The sequence below is a fragment of the Calidris pugnax genome, unplaced genomic scaffold (assembly GCF_001431845.1).
Source record: "Calidris pugnax isolate Ruff unplaced genomic scaffold, ASM143184v1 scaffold22, whole genome shotgun sequence".
In the NCBI taxonomy this organism is placed as follows: Eukaryota; Metazoa; Chordata; class Aves; order Charadriiformes; family Scolopacidae; genus Calidris; species Calidris pugnax.
Window position 1 is genome coordinate 800,154 of NW_015090763.1, and position 23,723 is coordinate 823,876.

At 50.0% G+C, this 23,723-nt stretch overlaps 1 protein-coding gene across 1 annotated transcript in view; it reads left to right on the forward strand.

Annotated features, from left to right (window-relative positions):
* The window catches only part of MEGF9 (multiple EGF-like-domains 9), a 73,056-nt gene extending 52,097 nt beyond the window's left edge, over window positions 1–20,959 (forward strand). Inside the window, exons 4-7 of the mRNA XM_014946318.1 lie at window positions 10,168–10,307; window positions 13,764–13,907; window positions 14,793–15,065; window positions 19,684–20,959. Coding sequence (XP_014801804.1) covers window positions 10,168–10,307; window positions 13,764–13,907; window positions 14,793–15,065; window positions 19,684–20,138 — 1,012 coding nt within the window. The 3' untranslated portion in view covers window positions 20,139–20,959. The remainder of the gene's footprint in view (window positions 1–10,167; window positions 10,308–13,763; window positions 13,908–14,792; window positions 15,066–19,683) is intronic.
* The last annotated feature ends 2,764 nt before the right edge of the window (window positions 20,960–23,723 follow it).

Here is a 23,723-nt window from a genome sequence, read left to right on the forward strand (position 1 = left end):
TAAACTAACTTACCCTGGTTCTCGGGAAGACAGGGTGATGCCCCCTTCAGCTCCTGTTGTGCTGGTGATGCCTGTGCTAGGGAGGAAGAGGAGAGCTGTGGCCACTGTGAGGTCTTCAGGGATTGACGTGTGGTTTTGCTAATCCTGGGTAAACCACCTAAACTGGGTTGGGTTTTGAGGTTTTTCCTGTTGGCTTAAAAAGCTCTAAACGAAACACACGTAATATGCTATCGTTATCCCTACTGAGACCCAATGTATGTTAAACTGGGGTCTGTGAATCAAGGTAAGTGGCTCCCTCTGCTCGTGCCTCAGTTTCCCCCCCCCAGGCAGAAGGGCGATGGGAAGCAGAGGCTCCAAGGTGCTGCTTGGAGGCCATGTTGGCTTTGGTTGATGTCCTGCCCTGAGACAAGCTGCCCAAGCCTGCAGCTCTCTGCTCCTTCACTGCCCCAGCCTTTCCCTGCTGGGAGAGGGCTCTGCCACGGGTCATCCTGGGTCCTGCTGCAGGCTCAGCATCAGTCACAGAATCATGGAATCGTTGGAGTTGTTGGAAGGGACCTTCTAGAGACCATCCAGTCCAACTCCCCTGCCAAAGTAGGGCTGCCCAGAGCACATCACTCAGGAGCATCCAGGCAGGGCTTGAAGATCTCCAGAGAAGGGGACTCCACACCCTCCCTGGGCAGCCTCTGCCAGGGCTCTGCCACCCTCACTGGAAATAAGTTCTTCCTCCCTCATATTTGAGTGGAACTTCCCATGTTCCAGCTTGTGCCCGTTGCCCCTCGTCCTGTCACTGGGAACCACTGGGAAGAGTCTGGCTCCATCCTCCCTCAACCCACCCTTTAGATACTTGTCAGCATGAATAAGGTCTCCCCTCAGCCTTCTCTTCTCCAGGCTGAAGAGCCCCAGCTCTCTCAGCCTTTCCTCATCAGGGAGATGCTCCAATCCCAAAAAAAAGGGGGGGTTGGGAAAAAGATAAAGCCTGCCTATAAATGCCAAAATGTCAATTTTTGAGATGTTTTGCCCCCTCCAGGGCATCTCGTGCTTTGTGTTCACATTAAAAAGAACTCAGGCAGAGCATCCCTGAGAGCACTTAGGGCTCTGCCCCCGAGCGGGGATGCTGGGTGTGGGGCAGCCTCCCTCGCTGTGAGCCTTCTTTGTCGTGGGCTTCTCCTTGGAGAGGCTGATCTTGTGACCCTTCGCTGATAGGGATTTGCTGGTGAGAGGAAGGTCAGCAGCAACGGACAATGTTCTTTGTTCAGGTCTTTGAATCAGGCCTGGGGTTTCTGGAGGAGCCTGGGGAGCTGGGCAGGGGGAGCCGAACGCTGGGCTTGAAGAGGTGGTGGGACATGAAAAGGTGCAAAGAGACCATGGATGGGGGAAAGCGATGAGGAACAGGAGTCCTGATGGTGTTGGGAAGCAGCTAGGAACATCATGGACTGGGCCCACCTTGAGTATCATGTGGTGTGAAGCTACACGGGGCCTAATTTGTTGGTTGGAAGATGCAGATCTGTTGAAATTCAAGGCTTCTGTGGAGCTTCACCAGCCTGGGCAGGAAGGGTGCTCCTGGCAACGGGTTGAGATGAGAGAGACTTCGTGTTCCCAGGGCTTCTGCCCATCCTATCCACAGGAGGTTATTTGGGGGAAGGCGATGGAGTTCTCATGTTGCATACAGAAAATCTTCATTTTCAGTCTGCAGAATGCCACCACGCTTCTGAAATGCCTTTTATCTGCGTGGGAGCTGTATTTCCATCCTCCTGTATTTTAGCAGTCCAGTGAACCACATTGGGCACTGCTTTCCTTCAGAGATAACACCTTGGGAGCCCAACTCCTCAAGGACTTCTTTTTTTTTTTAAAAAAAAGAAAATCAAACCAAAAAAGTCCCCTTTCCCCCTATTTTAAAAAGAGTGATCTCCCTTTTATAGATTGGCTGAGCACGAGTGGTGGCTCATTATCTCCCAGTAATGCCTTGTCAGCATCAGTCTGCAGAGAACAGATTTATTTTTTTTTGTAGCGGAAATTGTTACATGTGGACGTCATAAAAGCAGAAGAATAACCCGTTAGAGCATGTTATTCTGTGTGCTTTAATTATCTGCATCTCTCTCCTATTACAGACTTTTATATCCTTTACATCCGATTAGCTCTCCTCTTCTCCTCCCCCACAAGCAGGTAAATGTTGTCCCCGCACCCATTTTTGTTGGGTTGCTTAATTATCTATTACAGACTTTTATATCCTTTACATCCGATTAGCTCTCCTCTTCTCCTCCCCCACAAGCAGGTAAATGTTGTCCCCGCACCCATTTTTGTTGGGTTGCAGACAGGGATGGGAAATGAGTGAGTGACTGGACACAGCGGCAGTGAAAGGTAGATTGTTATCATCTCCCCTACAATAATTGCAGCTTCTCAGAAATCCTGTTATTTTGCTGATTTTCCAGGCGGCTTTGCCGTTCCTGTGTTGTCTGTTGCAGACTTGCAGCTCCGCTGAACATTGACTGCTCTCAAGAAAAATATTGGCACAACTTTCTCAGCTCCTATGGCTGAATTCTGGTTTGGGTTTAGGCAGCTCTTGTTGCCTGTGGCTTTTATTCTGCTGGGGACTACGCTGGACAAAACCAGTGTGTCCAGGATGGAATAGTCCCATCTCCTTGCCTTCCCCATTGATGTGTCCTCCTCTGCATTGAGGTTGACTGTCCCATCCCCATATTGCCGTGATCTTCAGGGGATGTTCTGGGAGGGCCATGAAGATGCTCTGAGGGTCTGCCTTCCCCATCAAAGTTGACTGTCCCATCCCCATATTGCCGTGATTTGCCTTCCCCATTGATGTGTCCTCCTCTGCATTGAGGTTGACTGTCCCATCCCCATATTGCCGTGATCTTCAGGGGATGTTCTGGGAGGGCCATGAAGATGCTCTGAGGATTGGAGCCCCTCTGCTATGGGAACAGGCTGAGAGAGTTGGGGGTGTTCAGCCTGGGGAAGAGGAGGCTCCGAGGAGACCTTAGAGTCCCAGTCCCTAAAGGGGCTCCAGGAAAGCTGTGGAGGGGCTCTTGATGAGGAAGTGGAGCAATAGGACAAAGGAGAACAGCTTTAAACTGAAAGAGGGGAGATTGAGATGAGATCTCAGGAAGAAGTTCTTTGCTGTGAGGGTGATGATACCCTGGCCCAGGTTGCCCAGAGAACCTGTGGCTGCCCCATCCCTGGAGGGGTTCAAGGCCAGGCTGGATGGGGCTTGGAGCAACCTGGTCTGGTGGGAGGTGTCCCTGCCCAGGGCAGGGGGTTGGAACTGGATGATCTTTAAGATCCCTTCCAACCCAAACCATTCTATGGTTCTACGATTTTATGATAAGCCAGGACCCACCATTTGGAGTTGAGATATTGTGGTCAGTTAGGCTTTTCCTGCTCCTTTTACCAAACAATGGAGAACCCCATCCATCATGATGCTCTTCCCATCACTTCCTCCCTCCCCAGCCACCGAGGTCCCAGCGGGTGGTGGCAGGAGGGCACCCAGAGGAGACATCCCAGCCCCGGGCTGGGGATCCCTGGCTTTCCCAGCGGCGGGGGAGCCGGGGTGGCGGAGGCGGCGGTGGCCAGACAAGGTGGCCCTTTGACATTTACAGAACAACCTTTCAGAGCTGCGAAGTGTCCCCTCTCCCGCCGAGGGCTGCCATATAAACGGACGCCGTCCCCCGGCACAAAGCGAGGAATGTGGAGCACAATGACCCAATGTTCACCAAAATAAAGCCCTGCTTCTTTTGGCCTCCACAAAGGCAGCTCTGAGCGGGGCGCGGGGGCTCGGCCCCGGTCACACCAACCCTTCCGCCGACGCCTTTTCGGCCCCAACGTGGGGCTTTTTCCTGCTCTCCCCATCCCCACGTGCTGGGAGTCAAATTAAATTGAGCAAAAGGGAATCCGACACGTGGGTTGGGAGGGCTGGCGGTGCGCTCGGGGTGAGTGTTAACAGCCTTGGGTTTCCACCAGAAGCGTCTGGGAGCGTTTAGATTTCAAATGTTAACTTTTCGACGTTGCCCAGAAGAATGTAAGAGCTGGATGTGTCCCCTGGCTGCCGTCAGACATCACAGAAAATCAGCACAAAAGGAGCTGGAGAAATGCACCCTTTTTAGCGACACCTCTCCTTGAATCCTCCTCATCTCCTGCACCCTCCTTTTGTCTTATTCCATCAAAGGGTGACAGAGCCTTTTCATCGGGGCTGTTTTACAGATGCTCGTAGGTCGGCAACGCGTTTCTCCTCATTCAGAGGGAGCGCTGTCGTTGCTGTTAATTATCTGTGTTACAGGAACACCTCCGGGCCCTGCTGGGATGAGTGATGGGTTGGGGAAGGGCTGGCAGGAGCCCTCGCTTTCCTCTTTTCCAGCCCCTCACTGGTGCTTCTGGGGACGGTCCTGGCAAGTGAGGTGGCCCTGGGAGATGCTGTGGTGCGAGGGGGTGTGTGTGTGTGCTCTGTGCTTCAAGGAAAAGGTGGTAAATGATGGTAACCGTGTTTAGTAAAGCTCTCCTTCAAAGCCATGGGGAGTTTTTCCTGGCTCGTTCACATGGTATGCCCTGGTTTGAGACTGAAAAGCTTCCCAGTCTCGTATGTTTTTAAAATAAAGGCACAAAAGCCCCGGTGCTGGACCATTTTGGCTGGCTCGGCCGTGGTTAGGCGGTCCCTGGGCTCTCAACAGCAGCTGGGCATCCAGATTTTTCTGGCAGCTGGGAAAACATTCGAAGTGAATTTCTCTCTTCCCTCCTCCTCAGGAAAAAAAGAAAAAAGAAAAAAAAAAAAAAGGAAAAAAAATGATCAGAGCTTGCTAAGGGTTTTCTGTTACACCATTAAACCCTGCACAGCGTGCTTCCCAACAGCCCCTAAGGCGATGGTCCTCCGTCTCCCCATCCATCTTGTGTCTGACATGTCCCTGCTCAGCTGAGGATGTTTCTGTGGAGGAGGAATGGAGACTCGTGGCAGATGCAACTGCATGTTGCCATCTCTCACAGGTCACAGATATTTTAATGTTCAGTTGTTTTTTTTTCCTTTGATGAAAACATTGGAGATATTACCTGTTCTCCGTGCTCTGCTCCCTAGGACACTTCCAAGTGGGGTCAAAGCTACCTGCAGTCCTCCTGTTTAACAGCACCCAGAGGAACGCACAGAGGGGGGGCTCTGTTGTGTCCCCAAGACTTCTGTAGCTGTAAAACTACAGTCCTGTGTCAAATCCCACCACAGGGAACGGTTTGTGGCCACTGGTGGCACAAATAACTTGGTGGGTGACGGGATTTCCTGTGTCCTGGGCCAGTTCCCCTGGGGTGGAGTAGAAGTGAAATCAGCCTGGCTTTTGCAGACGTATTTTGGGGTGGAGGCTGTTCCCCATTGCCCAATCATAGAATCATAGAATGGTTTTAGGTTGGAAGGGACCTTAAAGACCATTCAGTTCCAAACCCCTACCATTGGCAGGGACCAGACCAGTGGTATTTGAAGGTGCTCTGAGGGCTGGAGCCCCTCTGCTGTGAGGACAGGCTGAAAGTTGGGGGTGTTCAGCCTGGAGAGAGAAGGCTCCAGGGAGACCTTAGAGCCACTTCCAGTCCCTAGAGGGGCTCCAGAAGAGATGGGGAGGGACTCTTAATCAGGGAGTGGAGCCATTGGATGAAGGGGAACAGTTTTAATCTGAAAGAGGAGAGATTTAGATGAGATCTCAGGAAGAAATTCTTTGGTGTGAGGGTGGTGAGAGCCTGGCCCAGGTTGCCCAGAGAAGCTGTGGCTGCCCCATCCCTGGAGGGGTTCAAGGCCAGGCTGGATGGGGCTTGGAGCAACCTGGTCTGGTGGGAGGTGTCCCTGCCCAGGGGCAGGGGAGTTGGAACTTGATGATCCCTTCCAACCTGAACTATTCTATGATTCTATGATATTTGGCTTTTCTTTACAGGCCCCAACCCAGTATCTGCTGGCATGGCTGCATCCATCCCTGGGCTGTCACCCTGCAGGCATCTCCACAGCAGCTCCGAGGCATAACCTGGAGCTCAAGGGCTGAAGGCCATTAGATGCACAAGTTCCTGCCTCAGGGGTGTCCCCACCCTGGTTTGTAAGGTCCCCCTGGAGGGTCAGATCCCTCGGTGTTGGACCCCAATCTTGCACAGGGTCTGCCCTTGTCCCCGCAGGCTGGTTAATCACTTCCTGCTCCTTCTGCCAGCATCTCTCGTGCCGGTGATGGTTTTAATCATTAGGAAACGTATATGAAGTTGATGAACGACGTGATGGTGATATACACTTACCTACATGGGCTTTCAAGTTAAGTATATTCGTAAAAATCTAGTAGAAACCCAGGCTGCCAGGAGGCTTTTGTTACTGGAAGTCTGGTTTTGTCCCAACACATCCTTCCATCAATTCTTTTGTGAGAGCTAAAAATTGGCTGGTTCCAGAGGGGTTAATAATCATCTGCAATGGAGCTGAGCAATTGATGTTGCTGCATCAAAATGTTTCCCTCTTCCCTTCCCCCTTCTTCCCCCCCACTTTCCCCCAAAAAAGAAATTCCTGGCTGATACTCAAAATCCAGTTCAGTTCTCACTGTGCAAGTATTAAACTGTGGGTCTTTTCTTTCAAGTTTCTGGATTTTTATGGGCACAATCGGTCTGTTAACAGGACTTTTTTTTTTTTTTTTTTTTTTTTTTTTTTTGGTGGTTTCAAGGCATTTATATCATTGACCTTTGCTTTAAAAAGTGTCTGACAGTCTTTACTGGACTGGAGCTATGAAAAGGAGTGTTGTAAGGGGGCTTTATTCTATGGAAGCAATGACCACAGGCAAAGCTTTATATTTGCTGAGTGATTTAATTCTTGCACATGCAGGACTTGGCTCCGCGCCATGTGTAACATGTTGAGAAAAGGTCTGCTTGAGAGGCATTAAAACCAAACTTTCCAAAACTGTCTTTCTTTTTCTTTTTTTTTTTTAATTATTATTTTTAAATAGCTTGCTTTCCTGTTATTTTTAAGCCTAACGAGTGAAATGAAGGGACGCTGCCCCGAAACGCTGCGTTGAGCTCTAGCGGAGTTATTGGGGAAATAAACCTGCTTTAGAGAGATGAAGTGGGGGTCTGGGTGGAAGGATTGCCAGGCGGGAGGAAGAGGAGGGTGGCATTAAGATAAAGGCTTGATCGAGGGACAGGAGAGTGAAAAAGGCAGCCCCCTGGGCGCCAGGAGGAAGCCTGGGAGGGAGAAGATGATACAGCTCTAATGCTTGGTCCTGCAAAGTCCTATTCATAGGGCACATCCCCAGAAGATGTGTTTTCAGGCTAAATTTCAGATTCCTCCCCAAATGAGTTGCTTTTCCCTGCTTGGCTCTGCCCGCTTACGGGAATATCGGTCTGGTAGCGGTCAGAAGCAAATAAAAACAAACTGCTTTTTGTTTGCTTTTATTTTAAACACTGTGACAACGTTGGGATTAATGTTAGGTCTTGTGAAAAGCTCTTTAAAAGTCAAACATACTGAGCTGCTTAACAGCGTCCCTTTGAATCCTGCCTCTGCCTGCTGCAGCTCCAGATAATGGTCTGGAGAGCGAGGAGACATCGTATTTCTTTTCCCTTCTTGTAATCAGTGCATTAAATATGCCTGAAGTTTCATATTCTGGAACTATTTAGTTGTGTAGCCACTTGGGCTGAGTTCCGTATTTTGGTGTGCCTTTTGAGTATTTCCTCTTCCTTTGGCAAGCGAATGATCAACAGAAATACTAAATTATGTTAATTTCTAACAGAAGCAAAGTCTTCCCCGAAAACATTGCAATCTACTGCATTTTAATTAAAACCACCACACCACGGATGCATCGAGCCATTTGGAGCCTCAGCCCCTATTTGTTTTAATCAGCAGATTTTTCCAGGGGCTTTTAGAAGCTCATTCTGTGCTGCTCGCTCTTCCCCAGGAGGAGTGAGGGAGAACAGTGGGTTATCTTTGTTGCAGGCACACAGAACCCTGAAAAAGTGTAGGAATAGGGTGGAGGTGACACTGGGGGAGAGCTCCCAGTTCCAGAAGGACAGGGAACTGCTGGAGAGGGGACAGCAGAGGCTACAGAGATGATGAGGGTCCTGGAGCATCTCCCTTACGAGGAAAGGCTGAGGGACTTTTTAGTCTGGAGAAGAGAAGGCTGAGGGGGGATCTGATCAATGCTTATAAATACTTAAAGGGTGGGTGTCAGGAGGATGGGACCAGTCTTTTTCCAGTGGTGCCCAGGGACAGGACAAGAGGTAATGGGCACAAACTTGAGTATAAGAAGTTCCACCTAAATGTGAAGGGGAGCTTCTTCACTTTGAGGGTGGCAGAGCCCTGGCAGAGGCTGCCCAGGGAGGGGGTGGAGTCTCCTTCTCTGGAGACATTCAAACCCCACCTGGACACGTTCCTGTGCAACCTGCTCTGGGTGGACCTGCTCTGGCAGGGGGTTGGACTGGATGATCTCCAGAGGTCTCTTCCAACCCCATGTGATTCTGTGAGAGCTGAAAGGAGGGTGCATCCAGCGCTGTGCAGGGGGGGCTCTGGGGATGGTCCCCACCTCCTCTGCTGCAGCTGCAAATAAATCCATCGCCAGGAGGAGACCAAATCCCATTTATTTGGGTGCTGTCCTGGCTTCCCTGTGGAGCACAGAGGTTTCCTCAGGCTGTTGGAGATGTGAAGAGGCACCTCTGTGCTCTCTCATCCTGGGCTTGGGCTTTAGCAGATCCCTCGTTTTCAGGTGGGATGGTTGTAGCCAGGGAGGTGACGGGAAAGAACATTTTATCCATTCCTGGGATTTCTCCGGGAGCTGAGCTTCAATGCTGCCAGTGTATAAACTTGGTTATGAAAGCGATAGGTTTGAAGCCTCTGTGTGGAGAGACTGCCATGGGAAGCCAGAGGAATGAGGGCAACCCCTGCTTTTTATAGCCTCCTGCTATTTGCTCATGCCAACCAACAGCAGTACCCTCTATTTTAGCTGTGGAGCTCCACCCGCCCCAGCCAGGCTCCAGCCCGGGTAAACAGGGAGCTGCTGGGGAAGGGAAAACCTTCTCTTATCTTACCCCAGCTCCTCCTGGGTAGGAGAAGTGGGCTGGGGAGAGGGGCTTGGCCTGGGTGGCCGTGGGGGTGTTGCGTGGAAGGGATGAATGAGATGATGGAGGAGAAGCTGAGGGTGAGCAGGGAATTGTCCGCTCGTCTGAAAATCCAGGTGCCGCTCAGCGCCGATGGGGAGGGGGGTGATTATCTGTGTGGATGCTCTTTTATCACCCAGGTGCAGTGGGCACGGGTGTCCCTGTGTCCTGCAGGACATGGGACCGGTGCATGATGAAGCTGGGACCGCAGAGGGGCTGTCGGAGCATCTCCTGGGGCTGATCCTCCTGGAGAGGTCATCCTGCCCCTCTGCTCTGCCCTGGGGAGGCCCCATCTGGAGCACTGGGTCCAGTTTGGGCTCCCCAGTTCATAAGGACAGGGAACTGATGGAGAGGGTACAGCAGAGGGCTACAAAGATGATGAGGGGCCTGGAGCATCTCTCTTACAAGGAGAGGCTGAGGGACTTGGGTCTATTTAGTCTGGAGAAGACTGAGGGGGGATCTGATCAATGCCTATAAATACTTAAAGGGTGGGTGTCAGGAGGATGGGGCCAGGCTTTTTCCAGTGGTGCCCAGGGACAGGACAAGAGGTAAAAGGCACAAACTTGAACATGAGAAGTTCCACCTAAACGTGAGGAGGAACTTTTTCACTTTGAGGGTGGCAGAGCCCTTCAAGAGGCTGCCCAGGGAGGTGGTGGAGTCTCCTTCTCTGGAGACATTCAAACCCACCTGGACACGTTCCTGTGCAACCTGCTCTGGGTGGACCTGCTTTGGCAGGGGGTTGGACTGGATGATCTCCAGAGGTCCCTTCCAACCCCATGTGATTCTGTGATGTGTGCGGATGGCTTTGGGCCAAGGCTTTTCAGAACAGGTGATGATTTCTCTTGCCCATCTGAAAACTGCTGGTCAGGCCAACTGGTTTTGCAGAGGCTGAGCTTTTCTGGAGCTCCCCTTTGCTTTTTGGAAATCGTTGCCCATGGGTTTCCTGTCCTGCTTCCAGCAGGTGATTCCACACAGAGTTCCCTGCTCTGGAAAGGGGAGTCCAAAGCTCTGACCATAGGTTTGTACTTTGGAGATGCCTCCCAGCACATCCAGATTTTCACTGTTTGTTTTCATTCTGTGCAGCTCTGGGAAATGCCAGTGTAAAGTCGGCGTCACGGGCCTGAAGTGTGACCAGTGCAGTGAGGGATACTACAGGTTCAACAGCAGCCTCTGCGAGCCCTGCCAGTGCAACAACCACTCCAAAACCTGCAACAGCTCAACAGGTAACTCCTCCTCCTCCCCCCAGGGTGGGTGCCGGCGTTACCTGTCTCCTCTCTCTCTGTTTTTTGGCTTTTTCATTCAGCAGACCTCTGCTCTCATCCCCTTCATCTTTGTGCCTTGAGTACCCACAATCTTTAGCTTAAAACCGAATTTAAAAGGTGGGGGAAGGTTGGAGCTCGTCCTCTTCTGGAAGAAGTCAATAAAGGCTGCGATATTTACCCCAGGCTGCAGAGCAGAGCCTTTATTCTGCAGTCTCTATCGGAAATCAGTGCTCTATTGTTCTCTGCACTTACACAAATACACAACACAGGGCTTTTAAGGAGCTTTTGTTAACTGCTGTTTACCTGGAAACATATACTGTGGTGGGGCTGACGTAAGGTGGCTGTTATTGCCACAGATAACGTGATTAGCGCTGGGAAAAACTGGCAGTGCCTAATTAATATTGCCCACTTTTTATAAATTTGCCTTGTTTGTTTTCCTTGATCATTTCTTTGACCCTCTCTCCCTCACAGGGATGTTGATGGAGTGTGAATGTCGAAGCACCTGTGTTTGAATAGTTTAGGGGAGGGCAGGGGGAAAACTAATGGCTTTCCCATCTCCTCTGGAAGGAGAGATCCCGGAGGAGCGATGTTACGCGGCTGCCTGCACGATCCCCACTTTAGCAACAAAACTCACACTTCAAAATCCAAATTCTCAGCAAAACTTCCCGGCTGAGATACAGTTCTGTAGTATTCATCCAGGAGCTTAGAAAGGAGCGATAATTTAAAGAATGTTGGAAGGTTTTTGCATAGCTGGCAGAGAGGCAGAGCTCACGGAATATGGTATTTCTGGGCGATTTCTGCAGCGGTGGCTGTTCCCTTGTGGCCTGTGTGTTTGCAGCAGAGGAACAGAGAGCTGCAGTGCTGACTCTGCCCAGCCCGTGCCCTGATCCTGCCGGGATGAGTTATTGTGTTCATTCCCTCGCTGAACCCTGTGCTGATGTCCTACTAATCCCAAAGGATACAAGATCGTACCTAACGCTGTGGGCACATCAGCTGTGGTACTGACTTGGAGCTGGCTGTGTGGGTTTTGTGAAGGAGTAAGATAATCTGTTTTGCCTTTTTTTCTCTCAGTGTTCCCCCCACTCTTCGTTTTAAAAAAAAACCCAACAAACTCAAACTCAGCACAGACCTTACCCCCAGGATGGGGCTGTTCAGGCAGTGCTTCTGCTGGGGCCGTCCAGCGCCGACTGCAAAGAAAGACCCTCTTTTTGGGTTAATGACCTATTGTTGATTTGACAAAAATCCCTTTTTTGAAAAATTTTCCTCCATCTGCTTTATTTGCTGCTGGGGGTGGGGGGACCCAACAAAACCAGAACAGAGAGCAGTCAATTAAAAATTAGATCCGACGTCTAATAAGTGGCGCAGTGCACTCAGCCTGCTCCAGAGACTGCACTTTGTGTGACCTCCCCAGCTTTCCATCAACTCTCTGCAGCCTTTGTCAATTTTTCAAGGTTTCTTTTGCATTAATGCTGTACTTAGGGCTCCCTCTGCCGGCTCTGTGACCGTCTCCGCTCGGCCTCGCTCTGCCCAGGAGGAATTTAAATTAAAATTAAATTACTGGGCTGGAAATTGGGCAGCCCCAACTCCCCAGGAGACCCTTCCTTCCACACGACCCTTGTGGCCCAGGTTGTGTCTGTGCGAGGCGTTTGGTTGCAGCTGCCCAGCTGAGGCCTGATCCTTCCTGAGGGCATTATCAGGATGGGAAGTGCTATTAATTATTAAGGTTTTCCACAGCGATACCTGATTGCCAGCCCGTGCAGGCGTTGCGTGGCTCAGCAACCTGCTGACTCATTGGAAACGCAGCCATTTTGCCGGGTGGGTGTAGATAAATGTGAGTAATTTCCACCGACAGGAAAGACATTGGTCCTGAAATGACCGAGACTGTGCAGAAAACGCAGGTGTGAGTCTAGATTTATACCACCATTAATGCCTGCAGAGCACGGTTCAAGGCACCCTTCGTGCTGATGGGGCAGGTTGACCTTCCTCCTGGCGTCCCGCTGAAGCTGCTGAGGGAGGTTTGTGACTGGAGAAGCTGAGCCCAGCAGATCATTTTCCCCTCTAACCTTGACATCTCTCCCACAAAACCCACCAGCTCGTGTCTGACAAGCTGTTGGGTGGTGCAAACAGTGCGTGGGAGGTGATGCCATGGAAGTGTCCTTGCTCATTGGGGTGCTGCCAGCCCCACCACCCCGGGGAATCAGCTGCATCCCCAAAACAGCATCTCCCAGGGTTTGCTTCCCGTCCCGGTGCGAGGGTCAGCTCCAAGGACACACCAGGCTTGCTCAGGGATGCTCAGCTGCAGAGTCATCACTCCAGAAAGAGAAAAGTAGGAGCTGAGCAGTGTGTTGGGCTTGCAAAGGAGCCAAACAGTTCCAACGTTAATAAGAAAATCTGCTGTGGGTTTTTTAACAGTCAGCATTAACCTAATTCCGGATTTTTTTCTGTGGTTAATGTTGATATGAGACTTTTCCATACCCCGGCAGCAGTGCTAGATTAGCTCAGTGAATCTCTTCTCCCTGCTTATATCTGCAGTGAATAAACTGCTCCGTGCTGCCCTGGTTTGTTGGAAGGTGGCTGTTGCCTTTTCAGAGTCTCCTACACGGGATTTAATCAAATCAGCTTCCCTCGGGTCACTGCCACCTCCACGAGGAGCTACAGGATGTTCCTGTTGATGGATGGGCTTTTGATAGAGGCTGCGTTTTTATAACTAAGGAGATTTTTCTTCCTCTGGTCACAGTGGTATGAAAATGCAATTTAGAGGGCCATTAGGACACAGCCTCTGCTACGACACAGCACATCAGTTTCCTGATTCAGGGGCTTCCCCGGGAAGGGGAGGTGGCTCATGTTCTCCCCTGTTTCTCTGGGAAGGTCAGTAATTGCTGGTGCCTCCTGCCTGTAGCGAACGTTCCTCCTGTGATGGGGATGGAGGAGCTGAACCATGCTGGTGGGATGGAGCCATCTGTCCCCAGAGCAGGACGGTGGCACTTCCTTACTCCTGGCCACCTGCTCTGTGGTGGCTGCACACAAAAAAGGGCAAAGGCATAAACTGGAGTGACCCCTCGTGGGATTTGAAGCATCAAGATCCCATCTTACTGGCACCGATGCAAACTCCCCTTCCTTGAGGACCATTTAATATCGATAGTATGTGTTTACCTGCAGTGACCTATTTACAGTGATGAGCTCTGGGCATCTCTGCTGGGGTTACCTACTTTTTCACATTCTGTGTGTGTGCGTGTGGAGAGGGGGGGACAACCATCAGAAGGTCATAAGAGGCCAGGATCGTGTTTTGGCCGGAGGGCATCCAAAACCACCTGTGAGCTCTGATAATTGAAAGCGCTTCGTGCAGATTCTTGCTCCAAATGTTCTGCTCCAGTTCCTGCTGCTGAACGGTTGCTTCTGCTCCTGCCCCTTCCCCAGGGATCTGCCTGCGCTGCCAGGAGAACACCGAGGGAGACCACTGCGAGCTCTGCAAGGAGGGCTTCTACAGGAGCAGCCATGGTGCCCACGCCTGCCATCACTGCCCCTGCTCCACCGTGGCATCGACCGGCACCTGCCGAATACGTAAGGCTTTCGCTTTGGTCCAACTCCTCAGATAATTTGTGTAGCTCACTTCAATTAATTTGCCACTCGGAGCCTGGTGAGGTGGTTGATAGCCCATGACTCTCCAGTTTGGGGGAGCCGGGGTGTCGTGCTGGAAGTGGCGCCTGCCCCGATGCGTCCCTGGTGTGTCCCTGGTGCTGGTGTTGCCTCTCACGAGAGCGGCTGGGCAGTGGAGGGCAGCAGAAAGGCTTCACGACAGGCTGCAGCCTGCTCTGAAGAACCTGCAGAGTTTTGCACAGAGAAACCACTGGGCTTGTGGCAGGCAGGAGAGGTGCAGGAGATGCCCAGCAGTGCCCAGCCATCCATGCCTCTCTGACCCCCCTTCGGAACATCTCCGTGGGGCTCCAAACAGAGATTCCCTAATCTTCCTGCTCTGTTTTGATGTAACCAAGAGAAGTCATAGCTGTAATGAACACATGTAAGACTTTTTTTTGATATTTCCTTCATCAGTTTTATGATGAAGCCACCTCTGGCTTCATGTAGGGCCCTAAGTTCCTGCAGATTGATAACAGCCCCCATATAGTTCCAGCTCTTTTCTGAAATTGGCTGTTTGAGATGAAAATGTTCAGGAATAAGAATCTGTTTGCTTAGCAACGTGCTGGGCATGCTCTGTGCGGCTGGTACGAGGCATGGGAAAACCCCAAAGCTTTCTTTTTCCCCTAGAAACAAAAAATGCTGTTTCTGTTCAAAGGTTATATTTTCAGGTTAAAATTTCAGATGGAGTAACACTCCACGCTGCTGTTTGTCACAGTGACCTGTGGTCAGGTCCCCCAGAACAGATCCCGCAGAGGGTGTTTCTCCGCACGGGGCTGTGGCTCATCCCGGGTTTCTTTCCCTGTTCTGCAGATCCTGGTGAATCCTCCCCGAGGTGTGACAGATGCAGGACGGGGTACACGGGCCCGAACTGCAACCGCTGCGACAACGGCTACTACAACTCCGACAGCATCTGTGTCAGGTGTAACTGCAACGGGAACGTGGACCCAGCCCTGTCCCCCGCCGTCTGCAAACCCGAGAGCGGGGAGTGCCTGGGTTGCCTGTACCACACGGCAGGCTTCCACTGCCAGGACTGCCAGGACGGCTACGTCCGAGACCCCGAGGGCACCAACTGCACCAAGAAAGGTAAAACTCCCTCCTCACACCAGCACGGAAGATCTCTGGGGGGATCAGGTGGGCACGAGCTGCCCGAAGGCTGGGGAGGGAATGCTGTTCATTGTTCAAATTGGGTTAGGTTCACCCGGCCTGTGGTGCAGGGAAGAGAGCAGACCTTTGTAACATGGTGTCTACTGGCCTTGGAATCTGTGGGTTAGAGTCAGCTTTGGAACCACCCTGATTCCCAGACTGTGGCAGGCACCTCTAGTGAGAAAGCTGGAGAACAAAACCATTTGCAGTATATTTAAATGTAGGTTTTCAGGTTTCCATCTCTTGATACACTTATCTCCTGGTGCTCAGTGCATTGTCTGTATTGACTCCGTTGCCTATTTAGGGCAACAAAGATGATTAAGGGATTGGAGCATCTCCCTGATGAGGAAAGGCTGAGAGAGCTGGGGCTCTTGAGCCTGGAGACAAGAAGGCTGAGGGGAGACCTTATCAATGCTGACAAGTACCTAAAGGGTGGGTTGAGGGAGGAGGGAGCCAGACTCTTTTCAGTGGTTCCCAGTGACAGGACGAGGGGCAACGGGCACAAGCTGGACCATGGGAAGTTCCACTCCAATCTGAGGAAGAACTTCTTTGGGGTGAGGGTGGCAGAGCCCTGGCAGAGGCTGCCCAGGGAGGGTGTGGAGTCCCCTTCTCTGGAGATCTTCAAGCCCCACCTGGATGCTCCTGAGTGATGTGCTCTGGGCAGCCCTGCTTTGGCAGGGGAGTTGGACTGGATGGTCTCTAGAAGGTCCCTTCCAACTCCAACAATTCTGTGATTCCATGACTGGTCCATTCAATAGCACTGTCTAGTTCTCTAGAAAGGGTGTTTATAATACATTTTGTCACTCCTCATACTCTGAAAACTGTAACTACTTGGACCAAGTTTAGATATTCTTGGGGGTTTTTTTGGCTTTCTAAATGGGGAGCCAAAGCCCAGAGAAGTTGAGATCCAAACTTGCACAGCGAGTCAACACCAGAATTCCCTGGTACCCACTCTGGGGGTCTCTCATGAGTCTTCAGTCCAAATCCAAGACCCTGCATGTGGCATCTCAGGCACAAACTAGCTGTGTACTTAAGGAGGCTACTCCACCGCGGGGGGATTCACAGTGAGAGAAAATGGTTCTTAAGCTGCTCCTTCAGTGGTTCTCAGGAGGTTGGTCCACAAGGTGGATCTCCAGCTCCATGCATGGAAACATTACCAGTCTTATGGATTAGATGAGAGAAGCCAGAGTTCAGGAAGGTATCTGGGCCCAAATTCATCCTTGTCACCAACAGAGATTTAATTCAGATCTTCCATCAGGAGCTAATGTGGTTCTCAGTCCCATGCTGCTCTCCGGAGGTGTAATCACAGGGGCCTTCTCTGCGCGGGGAGATGATCAATACAAAAAAGTTGACTGCTCATTAGCTGTAACGGTGCCGTTACGGGGCTGGAAATGGCAGTTTCGCACCGGCTCATCCATTATCTCCCCTGCACAGCTCTGGCTTTGTGCAAAGAGCTCCACGACCTTGCTCTGTTAAAATCCATGTGAGTGGCTTTGCTGGTACACTGCCAGCATTCACCATGCGTTTTAATTTCACGGTGTTGTTCCAGGCAATTCCTGATGTGGGGAAAGAAGAGACATCCTCTTCTCACTTTCATTTTCCCTTCACACCTATTTTTTCCCTTTCTTATTAAGCAATTAAAAAGGTGTAGAGCTTATTCCCAGTGTCTTACACACAATTTGCCTAAATATTGACATGGTGAGGTATACTGTGCATTAACTAGTTTTAAGTTAAGGTTGAGCAGCCTGGTTTTGAGTGGCTTCTAGAGTGAAATCATCACCCAGACTCTATTTAAGTGCCCAGCCATCCATGTCTCTGTGAGCCCCCTTCTGAACATCTCCATGGGGCTCCAAACAGAGATTCCCTAATCTTCCTGCTCTGTTTTGATGTAACCAAGAGAAGTCATAGCTGTAATGAACACATGTAAGACTTTTTTTTGATATTTCCTTCATCAGTTTTATGATGAAGCCACCTCTGGCTTCATGTAGGGCCCTAAGTTCCTGCAGACTGATAACAGCCCCCCATATAACAGTTGTAATAAGAACCTGTTTTTTGTACAGCCTGGGCAAAGCTAAACCCAACCCTGAGTGTCCACAGGATCTGTTTAGAGTCTTAAACCTGACCAATATTTAGCTGCTTTCAAGGTTGATGGAGAGAATATTCAAAGGATGAGTGTGGTGACCAAAGTCACTCGTTCCCGACCTCTGGGTGGATGGTGAAGCAGAGCAGAGAGGACCTAGTGATGCAGGGTGGCACTGTGCCACCCAGCTGAGCTTCCACCCGTCCCCGAGCACTGTCAGGGGGGGCTGCTGGCCCGGCCCCCGGCTCCTTGCGCTGCTCATTGATGGCAGGAGGCAGCAGAAGCTTTGTGGAGGTGGCATTTCAATGGAGCAGCTGGAGATGACGCTGGCCTCAAAGCTGCAAAAGCGGCCCCATTGACTGAGCAGCTGCTGCTCTCAAGGAGCTGCTCTGGGACATCTGGAGGGTTGGCACGGGCCTGGCGAGCGGAAAGAGGCATCGCTGGACGTGTCGGGGCCCGGAGGCGACGCTCCGCGGTCAGGGCACGGCACTGTTCTGCTGTGACATTCCTGCCAGCTCCAGGAAATGTTTTCACCCCCGTCCCCCTTTGCCAGCACTTCAACTGATGCTGACTCACAAATAAAGCCCAGAAAAGTCCTGTTTCCTCGCTGGTGAATCAGCCATTGTCTCTGCTCCGAGTTTTTTCTAATTATAGCTACTGGCAGGGTTTGCCAAGAGTTGAGTGTTGATGAAGGAATTTGGAAAGGATGACTGAATTCCTCGTGCCCTTCTCCCAAAGCTGTATCCAGGAACCTCTTGCTCCTGTCACGTTGCTTCCTACTGCAAAATTCTGCCCATTATCCCATAGAGAAATGCCTCCTGGCATTCAGCATCCCGAGCATCCTTATCAACCTGAGGCAGGACCTGCAGAGAACAGAGGAGCTGCTGCAGGGAGGGGCTCTGAGCAGGAGCCTAAATTAGATGTGATGCCCCCTCCAGAGGAGTTTCTTTCTCCATTGCCTGAACTGGGAACGTGACAGCCCAAAGTTAACTCGTGGGAGTTCCCCTGAGGGCCCGTAGCAGGAGATGTGCTGAATATTTCCAGCTCCTGTTGCCATTGGAGATGCAACTTAGTGCAAAATTAGTCCTTCGGAAGTGACTCTGCTCCTCAGTCATAATTAGCAGACGTTCTCTTCAGGAGAACTGGATCAATACAGCACGGCACCATCAGCTGTAATTGCTGCAGCTGTAAGTGGGTTGAAAATGAAGTTGCATTTCTGAGAGCAGGAAGAGAAGTGGCAGAGAGTGGGAAAGAGGGTGCAGAGTGGGAAAGAGGGTGCAGAGAGTCCTGTGGAGCAATGGGTGTAGAGAACATTTTGGTCGATTGAAGCTTCAGCTTCTGGAGGGTTCCTGCTGCCTGTACTTGAGAATCCAAAATAGATCAGGTTATTCCTGTGAAGGAAATGTTTTATTGGTTACATTTGGGAGCCTAATGCTCAGGCTGGTATGGTGCTTTGTGAGGCCTACAGCTCAACCGGTTTGAAGGTGGCGTGATGAATGTGCATCCCAGATCTCCAGTGTTAACTTGTCACTAACTCCTGGATCTGAGAGGGGAATTGTCCCACGTCTGATGGAAGAAAAGCTGGTTCTTGGCTATTTTGTGCCTGGGAACAGGCTGCAGAGGAAGACGGACCTTGTGGCACCGTCTGGTAGTTCCATGTCCTCATCCTTCACGTGTGGACACACACCAGCAGCTGGAACCAAAACAGAATCCAAACTGGCTTCTGCCGTTTTCGTAAGAACATCCACAGTCTTTTTGTGTTGAGATTTGATTCCCTTCTGCTTCTGGTTGTGCAGACTGGGGGTTTCTGTGAGATTTGTGCATGACTTCTTCATTCAGAAGCAGAAGTTGGGTTATTTTGTCCTTTTACATAAAGCCATGTAAACACTGAAACCCGTTGCTGGCCACTGGGATGGCAGAAAACTCATGCTTCATTTTTTCATTTTTGATCTTCTTATACAGGTAAGGTGGAAATAATAATATTGGGACCGTAATCCTGTATCTAGTGACATAGTGACTGTGAAAGGTTCCTGGCGTCGCTGTGTCCTCCCAGCCTGATGGTGCAGCCCACGCAGACAAGTGACACTCTGCCTTCCTTAGGGTCCAACTCCAGACTCTTGCTGAGCTCGGTGGAGCCCCGTTTTCATGGGCTGAACACGAGCTGGACTTGGTGTCTTGCTTTCATCATGAGTATCTAACACCAAGCCTTGCTACTGTGCCCATCCCTCCATCACCAGAGTTTCTATAACAATGCTGCACTCAATGAGCGCTGAGCACACAGAAGGATTTAAAAAAACCCAAACAAACCCAACCCTGGCTAACCATTTTTGTAAACGATTTTGAAAAAAAAACCCCACAGCTTTAACAGTGTAGACTTAATTGCCATATTAACTGTGCTATAAATGTCAAGTCCTTTTATGTTTGTGTTTGATTCCAGCTTAGCGTATTTCTATTGATAATTTTTTATTTGTTTTGCAGAAGCCACTCTCGGCCCAGAAACACAGGAGTTTACAACTTCTGCTCCCAACGCCAGCAAGGCAACATCCCTTCCAACAGCAGTGACAAACAGCACGTTGTCCCCAACAACCACACAGACTGTATCTCCTATGAGTTCCTCGGACAATAGCACCTCTGCCTTCGCAGACGTTTCGTGGACTCAGTTTAACATCATTATTTTGACAGTTATCATCATCGTGGTGGTCCTACTAATGGGCTTCGTGGGTGCTGTCTACATGTACCGTGAGTATCAAAATAGAAAACTTAATGCTCCTTTTTGGACCATTGAACTCAAAGAGGACAACATCAGTTTCAGCAGCTACCACGACAGCATCCCCAACGCCGACGTGTCGGGGCTGCTGGAGGACGATGGCAATGAGGTGGCACCCAATGGACAGCTGACGCTGACGACTCCCATGCATAATTTTAAAGCTTAGAAGAAGGGATCCAGCTATTCCCAAGTCGGCTTAAAAAAGTTACAGGGCTTGTTGGAAAGGGGTATCAGGATCCGTGCCAAGGCTCCACGCAGAGGAACTTGCTCTTCAGATACTCTTACGCTGGGCGTGCTGTAGCTTCCAGGTGAACAGGAAAAAAAAAGTGTAGTACATCCAAATTTCAGGTAATACGGTGAAATGCATTCAGTGTCCTGTTCTCCATAAAGATCCATAGAATTGTTAAAGACTTGATTATGCTGGGCTGAAAGTATTTTTTTTTAATGAAGAAGCTCTGGGGTGGAGAAAGCAGTATCCCGTGATTAAGCAGAAGTTACTTGATTTCCAGCCAACCTAACACTTATGTCTGCATCCTTTCGTTTGAAAAGGAGCCCATGAATTTAACAGTGGATTTTCAGGAAAAAAAAGACCTTTGCAAAGGCTTCATATTAGTTCCTGATATAAAGTTGTTTGGAAAGGAGGACAAAAAAAAAAAAGGGAAATAATTGTTCACTGTACTACCAAGAGGCAAGTAGAGGAGTGAGTTGCACACTTGAAAAAAGTCACCATTCTCAGTTTCCACTAAGCAGGGAAACAGGAAAAAAATAAATCATGAAAATATTGGAGTTAGGGAAAAGACTGCTTTTCCCTTTCTGAGTATTTATACAGGGTGATGATGCTATTAAAACATAGCAATCCGTTTGTTTTTTTTTTTCTAGAAGGAGTTAATGAACTTGTATAGTTTCTGTGCAAGGGAAGACGACAAGACATCTCAGGGTTGCTGTGTAAAAATAAAAGCTAGGCTTAATACCCTACCCTGATAGAAATGGTGTGTTCTGTATATAAAATGTAATATATCTTCTTGGAATTGTATTTGTAATTATTTGTACAAAAAGACAACCAACCAACCAAAAAAACCCCAACAACAAAACCATGAACCCTTCCCCAACCTCCCCTATTCCCTAAGTCATATTTTATCATCTAGATTTTAATTGTACAGCGGTTAGTGGCGTTGTTTAAAAAGAAAAAAAAAATGAGGATTGTTTAAAATACTGTAAATGAGATGGCAATATTGTTGGAGCTGGGACTCTGGCAAACACCGACTGCTTAAAGCTTTTCTTCTAGTGTCATTGAATAACTTTCTTTTTTAGAGGAAATGTGAGTGCTCCCTACTTGCATCTGTCAGATTTTCCCATTCCTTTCAAGGCAGAGTGAATCCAGTGTCACCATAACTAAGGCCTAACTGGTGTCCAAAAAAAGCGGATGGACCCTTCTGTTACTTGATTTTAAATCCTTACACAAAATGCAAATCCACTGTCACGAAGGCATTGAGAGCCTGATCTCGATGGCCGAGCTTTTCCGAAGCGGCTGCTCATCTCGTGAGTGGGTCTTGTTGCCACCTCTCCCGTGGTGACACAGTGATGGGGGACACTCGCCGGAGGGCTGAGCGCAGCCTCCTGGCAGCTTGAAGGGCAAAAAAGCAAAAATCTCCTGAATTTGGGTGGAAACACCTTCCAGCCGAAGAGCTGGTGGGAGCCGATCTGCGCCCAATCTGCACTTCTAGGCTTAAAAGCTCAAAGTGCACGGATCTTTCAGGACCTTTATGTAGCACAAGGTGGTGGTGGGGAATCAGCTGTTAATAAAACCTACAGGGGACTTCAGGTTTTACAGATTCCCCTGATTTTTGCGGGAGGACTGTTAGCAGGGGGAGAACAACTCCTGGGCAGCACAGCAGAGGGAGGTGGCACCACAGAGGTCCTGTCTGGTACCTGTGGTGTCCACGCGGGCACCGTGCCCTCCCCGTGCCAGGCAGCCACTGGGTCTGACCTGTGAAAATCAATAAATACCATCACATTGAAGCAGGGCATGAAGCACATATTTCACCTAATTCCTGACCAACCTCAGAACCGAAGCCGCGCTGCTGTCCCCGTTGGTGCTTTGTAAGCAATTAATGCTGAGGATAAATGAAGTACCTGCTAAAGGTCAGCAGGAGCTGACTGAGGCATCCTCAGAGCCAAGCAAAAATAAATATTTCTCAAGGTGAGAAATGGTAGGAAGAATGTGGTGATTATTTATTTGCTTTCTGGTGCTGCGTGGAGGCTTGTCTTATCATTGGAGACTTTTTGGGGGGTGGGTGGGGGGGAAATAGGTGCTTTAAACACATGCGCAAAGATGCCATTTCTGCCTCAAAAACTCGCTGCCTGATTTCAAGATGAGGCATGGCAAGTGGGAGGGAAAATAGTCGAGGATGAGCAAGGGCAGAATGTGATCCTGCATCCAGGCCTGAGCTGATGGAAAAGCTCCCGTCGCCTGCTGCCTCCCCATAAATAAATAATAAATTAATAAATTCGGCTGATGTCATTCAGAGAAATGTTACTTATAAAACAGGGGAGGACTGGAGGAGAAAATCTGGGTATTGCTAATCCTCCAGTTACTCATCAACCTTTTAAAGAGCAGAATGGTGACAAAACAGAAAATTTCCTAAAAATTGTCATTATTTGGCAGTGCTGACTTAGCGACATCTTGCACTTGGTCACTTCCTAGGGCGGGGAAAGGTAATTTAGGAAGTGTTGGCTTCTGGGGCTACTGCCAGCAGGCAAAGTGAAGGACAGATTGTTCACTTTAACATTTCCGAAATATTTTAGATCTTCTCATCTTTGCCACCAAACACCTCTTCCTCCAGTGTTGGTATGCCTGAAGGTTACTTTGTAACAGGAATAGGCTTTGATTTTTCTCTCCCTCTAGAAATGCTGACCATCTGCAAAACCAGAGGGTGAGTTCAGGTGCTGAGCCCTCCTGCCACGGCGCAGGAGGTGTCTGCATCTGGGCTGCTTCTGGCCTCCAAGTTGCTCTTCAATGCTTTGTGTTTGAGCCCTGGGTTTGAAAAGAGGAACAGTCTGTGAGGGAGGGAAGTACAGCTGTTGTCTGTGGGTTGCACATCTGGATGAAGGGATCCAGACAGCCCCAGGGATGTGATGGTGATGGGAGGCTTGGCTGGGCAGGGGGGGACCTGGCTGCAGGGATGTGATGTTGATAGTAGGCTTGGCTGGGCAGGGGGGGACCTGGCTGCCCAGGTTTGGAGAGCAGAGGAAAGCACAGGATGTTCTTTTACAGGGCCTGGAGCACAGCAGGGAGGTGGCACTGGGACAATGCTTGTCAGATGGCAAAATGACTCAGTAGGAAAAAACCCAGCCATCTCCAGCCAGGCAGGCCTTTGGCACAGAGGAACGACTGCATAAAAGGAGATCAATACCTCAGCAAAGAAAGAATAAAGAGCTTTGTGTATGACTTTGGTGATGTGAGATTAGATCCTCCTTCCTCTCACTCATCTGCCCCCTGGGCACCACGGGAGGTGAGAAGGAAGCTGAGCTAGTTCCATCTCCAGCCAGCTGGGGTTGGCGTTGTAGTTTGAGGGGGTGCAGAGCTAAAACACAAAGGCCACCAGGACCACTGCCCTGCTACGTGTTATAACTTGTCCTGAAGCTTCTCAGATGTTGAGGTTTGCCCCACGCCACGTTGGGGTATGGACAGGTAAAGCAGAAATGGGCTTGTGGGGCTGCATTGAGGCCCAACTCAGAAGGGAGCAAGACA